This window comes from Passer montanus, unplaced genomic scaffold (assembly GCF_014805655.1).
Source record: "Passer montanus isolate IOZ18808 unplaced genomic scaffold, ASM1480565v1 scaffold10, whole genome shotgun sequence".
Classification (NCBI taxonomy): domain Eukaryota; kingdom Metazoa; phylum Chordata; class Aves; order Passeriformes; family Passeridae; genus Passer; species Passer montanus.
In genome coordinates, this window is record NW_024356505.1 from 38,001,941 (window position 1) to 38,016,265 (window position 14,325).

At 38.0% G+C, this 14,325-nt stretch overlaps 1 protein-coding gene across 13 annotated transcripts in view; it reads left to right on the plus strand.

Annotated features, from left to right (window-relative positions):
* KMT2C (lysine methyltransferase 2C) overlaps positions 1 to 14,325 on the plus strand; it is a 189,042-nt gene that overhangs the window by 136,017 nt on the left and 38,700 nt on the right. For 12 of the 13 annotated variants that reach the window (XM_039703915.1, XM_039703946.1, XM_039703925.1 and 9 more), the window contains 8 exons: positions 1,061 to 1,189; positions 2,370 to 2,489; positions 4,908 to 5,038; positions 6,902 to 7,088; positions 12,328 to 12,432; positions 12,785 to 12,832; positions 13,958 to 14,095; positions 14,281 to 14,313. In XM_039703915.1, coding sequence (XP_039559849.1) covers positions 1,061 to 1,189; positions 2,370 to 2,489; positions 4,908 to 5,038; positions 6,902 to 7,088; positions 12,328 to 12,432; positions 12,785 to 12,832; positions 13,958 to 14,095; positions 14,281 to 14,313 — 891 coding nt within the window. The remainder of the gene's footprint in view (positions 1 to 1,060; positions 1,190 to 2,369; positions 2,490 to 4,907; positions 5,039 to 6,901; positions 7,089 to 12,327; positions 12,433 to 12,784; positions 12,833 to 13,957; positions 14,096 to 14,280; positions 14,314 to 14,325) is intronic. The other variant, XM_039703955.1, reaches the window with a different exon arrangement.

A 14,325-nucleotide genomic window follows, 5' to 3' on the forward strand; every position in this document is an offset into this window, starting at 1 on the left:
GTCTTCTACATTTTAGAGTCCACTTGAAAGTTGAGCTTGCTTTGGGAGCTTCAGCTTGATGGCCTTTGCTATCCACTGGCTTTGTTGGATGAGGTCTTCATCAGTGGGAGAGTCTGGCCATGACCTAGCCTGTGGAAGAGTGAGGGTTACAGTTCTGCTACAGCAAAAGTGGTGTGGAAGAGTCCAGCTCTGTTTTAACAGTATTTCTCCCTCTTACAACTGCATGGGGTTCTACTCCATCTAGAATTATATACCTATATCCAGAGCAGAACAGAATTCCGGTATGTTTTCAGGGGTGAGAGCATATTTAATATTTCAGAAGGTTTATGATAAAATGAAGGTGCTAGGTCTTTTTGGGGATACCAAGAAGAATTTGTTCCCTCTCTCTTCAACACCAAAGGCTTTTTAATGTCAGTGTACTTTACATCTGTTTCTACCCTGCTTTCCCACAGAATATAAACTCTAACTTTGAGTTGCAGTCTTCATCTTCAAGGCTGAGTAATTTCTTTGGGCTGAATTTTGTATTATATAAATCAAATTCCTCTTCATAGATCAGTCTGCATTCAGTCAGTCACACAGCTTCAAGTCATGAGCCCACTACACTAGAAGTCATTACACTTTGCTTTCCAAGTGCAGGCTGCAGGTTTTGAGTGTCTTCTCAATTAAAAAAAAAAAAAGCCCTCTCGAAGAAGACTGAGGAGGACAATGAAAAAAAGGAAGTGTATCTTGGTAAATTGGGTCCATATTCCTTGATGGAATAGCTAGAGATTGCTCAGACACTTAGCACAAGCTTCCAAAGGAGGTACCAAAAACCTTTTCTGATTTACATATTCTCATTAGAGCATTTATTTGCTGGTTTTGTCTAAACATCATCTCATAGGAAATGTGTGTATAGATAGGATGGGTTTCCCAAAAATGGCCAGGGATTATGATTATCTGTCACCCTTTTGAAAAATCTGTCATTCTCAGCCAGTTTCTCATAAAACAGATGTGGAAATTTTGGAAAAAATAATTTTCTTTGGCTTTTCCATTTAAAGTTACCATTGCCTCTTTTCTGCAGAAGGTGATCTTATGGATTGTGATGGAAAATCAGATTCCAGCCCAGAAAGGGAAGCTGTGGATGATGATACCAAAGTGGCTGAAGGAGCTGATGGGATTAAAAAAAGGAAGCGAAAACCATACAGACCTGGTAGGATAAAGTAACCTAGATCATTGTGTGTCCATTGTTCATTTTTTTCTGTATCATTACAAAAAAAAATTAGAAAACATTACAAAATTCTGAAGTATTCCACTGCTTATTGTTGACTGTAGATTTTTTTTCCCTATTCTGTTAAAAGTTGCCTTTTTCTTCTTTGCCAAAACACATTTCCAAAGGTTGCTGGTCAGCAGTGCCCTTGTTCTTAGTGTGCTTGTCAATTACTTGCAGTAGTTCAGATCTGTGCCTTATTGATTCTTAACTTGATAGGAAATTGTGCTGTGTTTCTGTAATTGTTGGAGAGTTTTTATGTGTGTATATATGTGGAAATATCTGAACTTCAGACAACTTTTTGCAGTTATTTTAGGTGTTTTCTGACATACTTTAAAAGAGTAATTTACCAGGTATTTGCAGATTACTTCTGACAGGTGAATTTTAATGAATTCAGTTACTGGATGAATTCATTTATTTTCATTTCTTTGTGCAGTTGATTCTTAATTATCCTGACTGGATTAATTAACTGTATGTCTTTGGTGCACAAACAGTTGAGCTGTATCCATGTAGAATACATCCATTAGTTTTCTGCAGCCAACAGTTTCCCTGGAAAATGAAACAAATCTGTATCTGCAACATACACACCAACTGCAAAGATCAGGAACTCTGCAGTCAGTCTCTAGTGAAGGATTCAGGAGTTCCAGGCCACTATGGTGTTGATTAATTATCTTCTTATTTGGGATATGTCCTTCTCTGGTAGCATCGTTTGGAGTGCTGGGCTCTCTAGAGCTATTTACAGAGGATTTGTTGTGGTCCTTTAAGGTTCTTTAATAGGTTTCATTTGGTAGATTGACAGCTAATTCCAGCAACTCATCAGTTTGCCCCAAGAGAGAGGAAAACCAACACCTGAAAGTTGCCAGGTTTGGTGATTTGAACTTCTTGTGGATGCTCTACAAACCTGAAATTCTGATCATTTTTCATTACATGTGTACCCACTGCGACATAAAAATTCAGAAATGTCTCATAAAATTCAAAATGAAAACTCACCAGGTACCTCAGATTCATTCTAAGACATCTAGATGCAGCAGTCTCCTTGACCTGCAGAGTAATCTTGCCTCTCATTTGTACTATGAAACACAGTTTTTATTCAGTACATTGAATTTTTTACTTCCTTGCTCAGGTATTGGTGGATTTATGGTACGTCAGAGAAGTCGTACAGGGCAGGGGAAGACAAAAAGATCTCTCTCCAGGAAAGATTCTTCTGGATCTGTTTCTGAACAGTTGCCTGGCAGAGATGAAGGTAAGTGCAGGAATTTGGTGTTAAATGTTTGTTCATGCTTAATGCACTAAAAGCAATACAGCTCATCAAACGTGTATTTTTGTCATCATGGCTTTATTAATTCAACTGAAAATAACCATTCCTGCATAGCTGTCATTTCAACAGAGCCCGTGATGTACAAAGAAACTGAAACAATGAATTGCAGGAGTGAGGATAATAATAACAATAACAACAATAATTAATAATAATGATGATCATGATGATGTTATATTTAGAGCAATCCTCTTTCTGATACACCTTTCTCCAGATGTAGCCCTAGTCCAGGGCTGTCTTCTGGACCATCAGTTTTAATACTCAGCAGTGTTTCATATTCCATGACTGTGTCTAATAATTTTTTATAAATCTGTTCATGGTCTGGAAAATCCTTTATTAGAGAGTTTAGTGGTATGTTATTGTTGCATGAAGAAATAATTCCTTTTTATTTTAAGGCAGATATCTGATATCTGAGAGTTTCATAAGCTGTCCTCATGTTTAATGTTATGAAAGATTATTTTAAAAGAATCACTCACTCTAGAAATATTTTCTAGATGTGTATCATATTTCCCCATCAGTGTTGCCTCTTCCAGGGCTGAAGAATCCTTGACTTTGTTGGGTGCCTTTTCCCATGGCAGAGCCATTCTCATACCTCTGACACTGCAGTTCTCAGTAGATTGGGTGCCTAACAAGAAGTCAGATTGTATTCATGGGCCTTTTTCTCTTTATTGCTATGTGTGATTAGACTAAATTATTCCATCCATCTGGAGTTGCTCACACTTACCTAGAGGATGTTGAGGTATCATTCAGGGGAGATGTGGAATATGTTTAGTTCAGAGCCTGTTCCCTGGAAAGTCAGTAGCAGAAGGCAGCTGCTTCTAAAGGTTGGCTGATACCACCCCAGTTATAGACCCTGGCCTGAGATTTCTCCTTTCAGTTTAGATACTGGTTTTTTTTACTTTTTGTAGAGCCAGATCAGTCTCTTGCTGTAGATTTGTACAACATGGTGGGGATTGGATCTTTGCTACAGCATCGAGGTAGTATTATTAAAATCTAACATTCTAGTGTTGTCTTTGCTTGCATTTGTAGAACTACTTCATAAAGCTAATAAACATTTCTTTTATCAGTGCAGCCAGATATCCTGATTAAGTTCCCAGTCTTGGTATAGTGTTTGCTTTCTTTTCAATATTAGTGTTACAGCTGTGTTTCTGCTTTGTAAATAGTATTTCAGTGTAGCATACTGCCTTATTGCAGATTGTGCTGAAAATATTGTGTTAGATGTTTTCATTTGCATAGGGGTCTGCTCCTTTAAGTAATTTTTTTTTTAATTGGCTATTAAGCTAATTCCCCATTCTGGGTAACACTACAATGCATATTATTAAAAAGGAGTATTCTTAAACAAGTATTCTTCAGTTGGAAGTTGGAGCTTCTTTTTGTCTGCTCAGGCACAATTGCTAGTTGAGAAAAATACAAATCATAGCTTGCCAAGAGCCTGCTTCTCAGTGGCCAGTACTCATCAGCTTTACCAGGATTTTTTGCACCCTTGTCACATTCCCTCCTTTTCTCTGTGAAACCTCCCTCTCAGACAGTGCGTAGGTCAGTGTTGGTGAACCTCATTCCACTCATGGTCCTCTGGATATCCTACAGGAGATTACTGCAGTACAAAGCAGAGTGATTTTATTATCATGATAATACAGTTTCTTAAATAACTTGCCAGAGTCCTTAACTTCATGTAATTTGCTTTGGCAAGACAGAAGTAGCAGAACTTGAGAAGTTCTGCATTACCTGCAGTGTTTTTCTTGCTCTGTTGTAATAAAATACTGAATGATTGATGAGCACTGTGTGCTTTTGTGTTTATTAGAAAAAGCAGTGCCACTTTGAAATATGACAGCTGAATAAATGTGTAATTTTTCTTGAAGGGCTTCTTTATAGATTTCTTTTTCTAGGCTGTTCATTATTTATATGATAGTTCTTTCTCAGATTTAAGAAAAAAGTTTTTTTACTTCTAATTTGAGAAAAAATAGTGTATGAAATGAAAGGTGGTTAATGTGTAACTCAGTATTGATGACACGGGAGGTACTTCTTCAGTGGAATTGTCTTTTCAAATACCTGCTTGAATGGCACCTATAATTTCTGTCAAATTGGCAAATTCTTAGGTTGCCTGGGGATGCAGAAGTGTACCTGGGAGCTACAGCAGTGATGTGGCTGGTGTCACATCTGGCATTTCTGCTGCCAGAGCCTGGGTGGTCAGGGCAGTTCACAGCTGGGTGAAAGCTCCCTTTGGGATGCATCTGCAGTGATGTGCAGTGACCCACGCAGCCAGAGGTAGCCAGATGTGCTGCCACTGTCCCTTTAGAGCAAATTACTCAGTAATTAATGTACTTGTACTCTAATGTTCCTTTGTAGGTTGGACAGAGCAGCTGCCAGACACTCCAGTTGAGGAGTCTACCCCAGCCTCTGAAAGTACTGAGAAAATCAAAAAGCGTTACAGGAAAAAGAAAAACAAACTCGAAGAAACCTTTCCTGCCTATTTGCAGGTAAAGCTTGTGATCTGCTCCTTGTGTTGTAAATCCATTTAAAAGCCTACTCTTCATGTGTTCTTTCATAGTTTATTTAAACCAATAATGTTTCTTTTCTGATTCCAAAATGGTTATTTAAATGAAATGGGTTTTCTGTAAAGAGCGTTCATGAGCTTCTACAGGGAACTCTATATTATGTTAAATCTCCAGGATTCTGGAGAATCCTTCTCAATGTATTTGGATCTCTCCTTGTTCTGAGAGATAAGATGGTTTGGAAAAATCATTCTTCTGCTCTCTGAACTGCCACATGGTGTTTCCACATTCAGCCCTGTAGGATGTCTTAGCCTGATCAGGCCACTTCCTCAGCTTCTCATTCTGCTTTTTGAGGATTATAGAGTATGATTTGATAAGGAAACTTGTTTCCTACAGTTTTATGGATTAATGTGCCCTGCATCTCCCTACCACAATAATGTCTGCTCTTCCCTCCCATTGATTCCATGGTGTCCCTAACAGCTAAGAGGCAGCAGTTGTGGATAATAACCAGGACATTAATGGTGATTGAGCAACTTTCCTTCCATTAATCAGGTTACAAACTGGCTGGTTTATATATATGTATGTGTATGTATATATATATGTGTGTATCTCACTTACTTGGCTTGTTCTTCTCCTCAGCCACCTTCTTCATGATGAAGGGAACTTTTCCAAAGTTGCAACATTCATTGTCTTGTAGATGTTCACCAAACTTCATGGCATGAACTGTATTGAGATTGAAAGCAAAGAATTAACAGAGAGGCAGAACATTTTCTCTTTAAAAAAAATTGTATTTCATAAGTGGGGAAGTGACTTGGAAAGAAAATACTTAAACAACAGTCTATCTCACTTACTTGGCTTGTTCTTTTCAGCCACCTTCTTCATGGTGAAGGGAACTTTCCAAAGTTGCAACTTTCATTGTCTTGTAGATGTTCACCAGTAGATGTTCACCAAACTTCATGGCACGAACTGTATTAGGATTGAAAACAAAGAATTAACATTGAGGCAGAACATTTTCTCTTTTAAAAAAACTGTATTTCATAAGTGGGGAAGTGACTTGGAAAGAAAATACTTAAACAACATTTCCTTTGGACTAATAAGGATAAATATTTTTAATGCATGTTTTACTCCTGTAAAACATAGAATATTTCTTAGCTTCTTTGTTGGTATTACAATAATTGCTACTGAAAAATCTATATTTAGAACTGTATCCTAAATCAGGATTTGAAAGACAACATGGGAACATGTCCCAACATGTTATGTAATGAATAAAGGTTGGCAAATTACTGAGTATTCAGGCTTAGGTGAGTGATAGATGTTACATAATATTTTAAAAGTCACTTTTATAATATAAGTTAAACATCTTCAGGTGTTTTGTTACTGCAGTTAGACATGAGGATGGTTTTGTGAAATGCAGTTTATAGTGATTCTCAAAATGGAAACAAGGTTCTACATCTAGTTGTCCAGTAATGTGCCCCTTCTTCAGCTCTCCTTTTTGTGCCAGGAGAAATATTTTAAATAATAACTAAGTTGTGGTAGATAATAACATGTATTGATACACTGTCTGTGTTACATGTGTGTAAGAAGACTAATGTTTTTCTGTATAATCTTAAGGCATTAAGTTAATCCTAAAACCTTGTTAATGTAGTTTCCTCAGATAAGTTGTAGCCACTGTAGCCACTTCTCATAGCCTGGAAGAGATATTGCCATACTGGAGTGTTTGTGAGACAGAGACTGTGCTTTTATATTCTTACTAATCCTTGACTTTTAATTTTAACTTTGTCATTTACTCAAATTTTTTCAGTCAATACAGTGTTCTTCCTACGTTAAATCATTTTGTCTTCTTTGCAGGAAGCTTTTTTTGGAAAAGACTTACTGGATACCAGTAGACAGAGCAAGATGAGCCTGGATAATTTACCTGAAGAGTCACTTCCACTTTCATGTAAAACAAACTTGGCCACCAATTTCCTGGATCCTTCATCTGACCCCCTTCTTAGCTCCACCTCCACTCCAGCTCAGGCAAAACTGGGACCTCAAGGTACACAAACCTGAACTTAGAGATAACTCAGTAGTTTGATTTTATTGTGCTCACTGTGGCTTTTGCACACTTTTCTCCTTTCCTCCCACAGTTTTTCTGCTGTATTTTTCAGCATTCTATATATGAACTGTCCTTGTGAGGTTGACTAACACTGATATTTAGTGATATTCTTCTCAAGGGCTCCAGCTGTTTCACAAAGAGCAGTGGATGACACAACAATTGGCACTTAAAGCAAATCTGCAACATCTCGACTATAATATCCGTGGCTATAAAATCCATGAAAATTAGCTCTGTGTAGGGAAAAGCATACAGTTCATTATAGAATAAAACACAGACACTCTCATTAAATGATATTTTTAGTAGTTTAGTGAATACTAGTTGGATGAATATCATCCAACTATTCTTTTCTTTACTGTTTTAGATTATTTTAGGTTGCCAGTCTCCTCGGAATTTTTGTTTCACCATGTCCTTTCTGAACATGAGTGCCCTTTCCAGGTACAGTTTGTAGCCCCTAGGCAATCTTTTGCTTCTGCTATTGCAGAACCTTACTGAAGTTTCTGCTGAGAGTTTTGCAAATAGCCAGAGGGTTGTAAAGTGCTGCTGAAAGAGCAGCCTCACACAAAAGAGCAATTAAAACCTTACTGTCTACTTCAAATTGTTTTTTCTCTGCCTTGTAGTAAGAGGTGTCTTTATTTTTAGAAACTGCTACTATTTCTTTTGTATATTAATTAATTTATGGCTTGTGTTTCAGCTGATCCCCAAAGTTTTTCCATCTATAGCTGTTTGCACACACTATCACAGGTCCCACTGTCCAGAGAGTCATTTGAAGAAAGGTCACCTGTTTGTGGTTGTTACTTAGTGAAAATCTGCTGAATTAAATGCAAAAGGCTGTATTATAATCAAACATTGATTCTTGTACAGTTGAAGTTGTGAGTTATAGAGAATGCAAAAAAGTAACTTCCCTTAAGGTGAAGCTGCTGGAAATGAAGTGTTGCATGGTCTGTATTTCCTTAGTTCCAGCACTACAAAAAGATAAGCTCACTATGACTTTTTTCCACCTTGGCTTTCTTTTGAAGCCAGAGAAATTCAACTTCAGAGGTCTCTGCTGGCCTATCCAACTGCAAGCTTGAAGTCACTAAAGTGTTCATGTGCTATGGTAGTACAGGGGTTTAGAAATTCATGAAGTTGATGTTAGTTTAATGGTCAGTTTTTCCAAAGTCTGAAAGTTCTTCATAAAAAAACAGAGTTGCAAAACTTTGTAGTTGTGTCCTCTATTTGTTCAGAAATAAATAATAAAGAGGTTGGTATTAATAAATAAATCACTAGCAATGGCTTTAGTGGATAACCTTCTGTCCTTCCCATTTGCCATGTGAGACACTCAGTGGACAGTGCTTTCTGGCTATAGGAATGTTCTCAATCAATTGCCTTTCTCAATTCTCTTGCAGCTGTTCAGATTTTAGCTAGAATTGTGTCCAGCTGGAGCTGTTTGGTGTAGTTGGGGCACCAATGGCTGAAGTCACCTGCCAGTATTGATCAATTCCAGTGCAGTTGGGAACTCTTTGCCTGTGACTCTCTGGGACACAGTTATTTCCACAATAGCATCCCCCTGTGTGAGAGGTTCACTGAGCTCCCTTCTGGCTGGAGCTGCAGATGAGAACAGTGTCCCAGGGCATAATTTCCATACAGACCTGGCTGTGCAGCAGGAACAACATGAACTGTTTGTTCCCTGCACTGGGGGGCTGCAGGACTATGTTGTCACCAGCTGTGATGTTTTCCTACACTGTCACTTCCCACAAGGATTGCTGACTCCTCTGAGTTTCCTTCCTTGATTGCACAGGTCTTTTCCACAAGGAAAACGTTCTTCTCTTGGAAACTCCACTTGTATAATCCCAGGATTAAGGGTTGGATATGTTTGTACATCTTCCAGAGAGCTCTTAAGTATCTAAAGAAGATCCTGCTCTGGTTTCCAGCAGGTACCCAGCACTGCTGGGGAGGGCAGCAATGAGTTCAGGCTGCTCCTGAGCTGACGGTGCATTTCAGGAACATGTTCTGGGCTTTATTTTATTTGGGCTTTTATTTTAACACCTTGGTTAAGGGTAGCTGAACCTTTCGCTAGCCAGTATTGCAGTGGTGATAGGGATTGGCAGAGCTGGAAAGAAAAGGAGTTCAGGAGTACTTTGTTTACTGTTAATTTCTAGAAACTGTGACTGAAGTGAGCTTTAGGCTCCCAGCCCTGCTTTTTGTCTGACAGAGAGGTTGCTGGGTTTTTTTTCAGTTAGAAAACTCACCTTTCCTATGTTTTTATGACATGTGGCACTCTGTGCACTCTGTTCTGCATGGCACCAACCCTTAAATCACTTCCAAGTGCTGGAGCACAGTGCAGAGGTTCGTCACAGGTTCATGGGTGAAGTTGAAGGTGTTGATTTAGATCTGTTGCATTCTGAGGACTGTCTGCCTCTCTCTAGAGTTTCCTGACCTATGTGTCCCTGATGAAAAAGAAGCCACTTGGTGAGGTGTGTGCTGTGAAGGCCCTGGCAATGTGACCTTTCCTTTTGTTTGAAATAGCTTAAATTCAGTGTATTTTTTCTGGAAGTACTAAAAAAGTCATCTGTTCAAGTGAGGTCTCCAGAGAATGCTAAAGAAATTGTTCCTAGACAAAAGGAGAGGAGTTGCCTGAGTCTCTGCAGCTGATTCAGGTGCTGCTGGGACATTTTATGGCTAGAAATGTTACTGTGTGATTAAATGTCTTGGGATGGCTGCAGCCTTGGGAGAGGCATTTTTATGATTTTAGAACTTTATAAATAAATAAAAGCTGCATTTGAGGGATCAGGCTCACAAGATAGCATTAGAACTGTACTCTATCTTAGAGATCCAGCATTATAAGCAAATTATTTTCCTTTTTGCTTTGTCTTGGCTTTCATCTCCATTCTGAAAAGAGTCAAATTAATGAGCAGTATTGAGCTGTTTGTTTGGCAGCAGATGTCAACCAGCTATTGATTGTGATCTGAAGCAGCTGACTCAAGTGAGTCTGTTGTTTCCAAGATAATATTTAACACACATGGAATTAAAACAAGGAAAAAATAGGAGAAAAAAAAAGTAAAAACATGCTTTAGATTAGATGTCTTGTGTGAGTTTTATGGATTATAGACTCTATCCTCCTGCTGTCACCAACACTCAAGTCTTTTTATAGACTTTAAAAACTGCATTTTGAAACCAGGATGGTTTTTCCAACTTATCTGAAAGCCACTGTGGAGTCTAATTTCCTTCATTCCTTGTGGAATTCTAGTTTTTCTTCAATTTGAGGGTTAGAGACCCTCAAATTTGAAGCCTGGATTTATCCATGGCCAATTTGTAGCTACAGGTGGTAAACTTTGTATCTTTAAATGTTAGATCTTTTCAACTGAGCTCCTCCCAGCTACTTGCACAATATATTTAAATTCACACTAGAAGTTGAATTGTTAGGGCTGTGGGGAAAAGCACCATAACATAAAATACTAGAGAAGAATTAAAGGCTGCCAGTACAGCCCCAATGCTTCTTCATGGGCTTTTTTCTCCCTAATGCTTAGCTGCCTTCAAGCTGACTTGAGGAAAGTTAAAGAGGGACCAAGATCAATCCATCAGCCAGCTGAAGTCATGACATCACCTTGTGGTGCCTGGTTACAGTTTCTTACATAGTCAGGCCAAATTGCCAGAAGGAAAACAAGTATCTGAAAAAACCCAAACAAACGAAAAACCCCAAAAAAAGAACCCACCAAACACCAAGAACTAGGTTCTGCTGAGAGACTGACATTTAACTTTGTACTTTTTATCAGGTACCCCAATAACTATGCCTGCAAAGTGATGTGGTTTTGAGGCGCTATTAGACAGGTTTGCTGGTATCAGTAGGAGCTGTATTTTGTTTGTACATTTAAATGGACTGGTCTGCACTGGCTCATTAATCCACTCTGTTGTGTGGCAAATATAAAACCTGATTTAATTAGATTGGTTTCATCTTGTCTGCATTACAGAGGGTAAAAGTGAAGAACAAAAGTAGTAAAGTGAAAAAAACAATTTTCGTTTTGACTTCGTAATGGAAGAAGGGAAAAGGGTTGTCTCTGAAAATCAGCAGAAGGCACATGTAGTTCATTGTTTAACTTTGCAGCTTGGAAAGTAACCTCATGCTAGAAGTAAATCCTTGGCACCAGGCTCTGAATTAAGCTGTATTTTTTCCTGGGGTAGTTGGATTGTAACAATGGGAAATACATCTGTATTTGTCTGAAATGTGTGTGTTCTTTGGCTTTCTGGTCCCCCTTCAACCTGGACATATATATGTTTTCCACATTATATATTTTATGATTTGTATTAATCCCTTTTTTCTGTTAAATTAATATTTGCCATCTCATCATGTTTTATTGGTCTGGCAGTGATTGCTCATGTAGTCATGACAGTCTGTAATTTTACTGAAAAACATTTTTGTCAACTTTTATTTGTTTGTCAAACATTTTTTGCAAATGTTGCACATCTGCAATAGTCCAAAGCAACTAGTTAATAAAACCAGATGGGCCATTTGGAGTAATGCCTCTCTAGTGGATTGGAGGTCAAGAAGATAATAGTGTCCAGAATGTATTATTTAATATTAAAGAATTTATTGCTAAACCAGGCCAGTTTTTCTTAGATGGCAGACAAACATGACATTTCTGTCTCTGGCTGTTACCACTCCATCAGGTTTTCTTCTGATCTTAAAAGTATCATCTTCAATTTCTATTTATTTCTTCTTAGTCTAGATTTCACTTCCCTATCAGGGTGTGGTAATCAGTTGCTTCTGTATTAAGAAAGAGAGTGGTGGTAAAAGAAGTAACTGATTACCTGATTAAAAAAAAAATATACTCCTTCAGATTTACTGTGAGCTGTCCTGTATAAAGCCTGTTTGTTGACTTACATATTCATGGGCCTTTGTGTCTCAGTGGTTGCAAGTTCAGAGTAGATTTTGGGATTATTTTTCCCCTGGAATCATCCAGTCTGCGTTTCACATGATGTGATCACATTATCACTTCTGAAAAGACTAAACAATGAAGCACGTGCAGGGGCTCAGTCCTGGCAGGGAGGGGCTGCTGGTCAGCACAGTGTGACCCCAGGGACATGTGCAGTTTAAGACAGCACAGGAGACCCTTAGAGCCTGGTACATCTGTGTGTGGGGCTGCAGTCAAGAACATCACCAGAGATGCAGAAATGTTGATTTTGTTCTTTGCATCTTCTACAGGCAGCACCGATGATCCTTTAGCTGATCTTTCTGAGGTCTTAAATACTGATGACGATATTCTTGGAATACTTTCTGATGATTTGGTAAAGTCTGGAGATCATTCAGGTATGTATGTCCATGGGGTCTCTCCCTATTGTTTCCTGTTTTTCCTTCTTTATTATAGATGTATTTGTTGTACTGTATCTGTAGGTTCTGCTTTAGGTCATTTCAGATACAATTTTCATATCTTAAGAATACCTTGGTTTGGAACAATTTTGGTTTATTCTACCAAAAAAATGCCCAAACTTGTCAACATTTTGTTTTTACTTGGCTCTTTGCTTTGCTGCTTAAGAGAGGATAAAATGTAGCTGCCGTTGTCTCTCATACCTGTGTAGCTTTTTTCAGCATGCAGCTTTTTCTTTACTTTTTTTTGTTTTCGTGTTGTAATCATCCATTTTATCTGGTTTGGGTCCTGTAGGTCTTGATTTATGCACTTTCCAGGTTGAGAACTCACCCTCCCCATTTGGTAAGAATCTAAACAATGGATGATCCATGGTTAGCAGTAGCCCTCTTTTCCTAGTGGTTTTAGCTGAAAGAACTGCATGTGTAGAAATTGCTTCTCCTTTACTGTGTCACTAATTCATGGTTCATTTTCCACTCTGTGGTGTTTGAGTCTAACACGACCTCTAAACTCTGCACTCTGCCTTTAAGAGTCCTGCATCAAAGTTTTGCTTATAGCTTTTGAAAACCTCCCTTAGTTTTTTGTGTTTCATCATACAAACCCATGCATTTTCTTGCTGCCACTGTAAATATGACTTTCTGTAGTAGTGTGTAGTTTTTATCATAATGGTATATTTTGTAAATGAAAAGCATTTTATCAGTGTGAGTATATGAAAGCATGATAAAAGCAGTCAGTATCCTTTTGTTTTCACTGGATAATGGTTCATCACTTTATGTAAAAGACAGGTTGACAATAAGTAGAATGGCATGTTTCATTATTTTAAATTCAGGGTTATTTGGTAATTATTACAGAAACATATTTTAAATACTAAAGGACATAATTCTTTTTTCCCAGATTTTTCTCATTTGAGAGATTTATTGACTTTTATGTAGTGAGTTCTGTTTTCTTAGTGCCAACAAATCACTTTGATGTAACCCATAATAGTTAGGATTTGTTATGAAAGTGAAACTTCTCTAACTTGTTTTATATTGGCTACATCTCAACAGCATTTCAGTAAATATTTTGTGTAATATTTGAAGTGAACCTTAAGGTACATGAGGATGAACCATGTTTACTACTGGTGTGATTCTTTTCAAATTGTGGAAAATAGTTAAAGTGGAACTATATTCTGAAACCTATACATTTGAAGCCATGTTGAACTTAAACTCAGTAGTCTTACTTCCTGTTCTTCCAGTTGCCTTATAGTCAAGTAACATTCCTCAGATAATACAATAAACTGGAGGTAAAGAGTGGGAAGGTATTTTTACCTTTTCTAATCAGTGTTTTGTTTTGCCTTACCTGTCAAATATTAAAAAGTCCTGGTTTAATTGACAGCTGAATTCTAGGGGAAGGAAACAGGGTTTATGCTCTTTATTCAATTCTAATAAAATTTGCTATTCATGTCTAATTTAATATTCTTTCTTCCTCCAGCTGGATTGGATATTGGCCCCATCTCTGATGATCCTTCTGCCCTGCCTCAGCCGAATGTCACCCAGGGCTCACGGTCACTGAGTGAAGAGCAGTTAGATGAAATCCTCAGTCCAGAGCTAGACAAAATGGTCACAGATGGTAATTTTTTTTTGTCCTTAATCTTGGTCTTCTACAGAACTGATGTAGAAATCATCTTTTCTTTTTTCTTCCCCCCAAATGACACATCTCTGTATTGTAACAGACCTGTTTGGACTTGGTTGCACACTTACTTTCATTGCTTCCTCCGATGATTACTTACCCTGTGTTGCCTTTGCTTTGTCCAGGTGCTATTCTTGGCAAACTGTACAAAATCCCAGGTATGTGTTCTC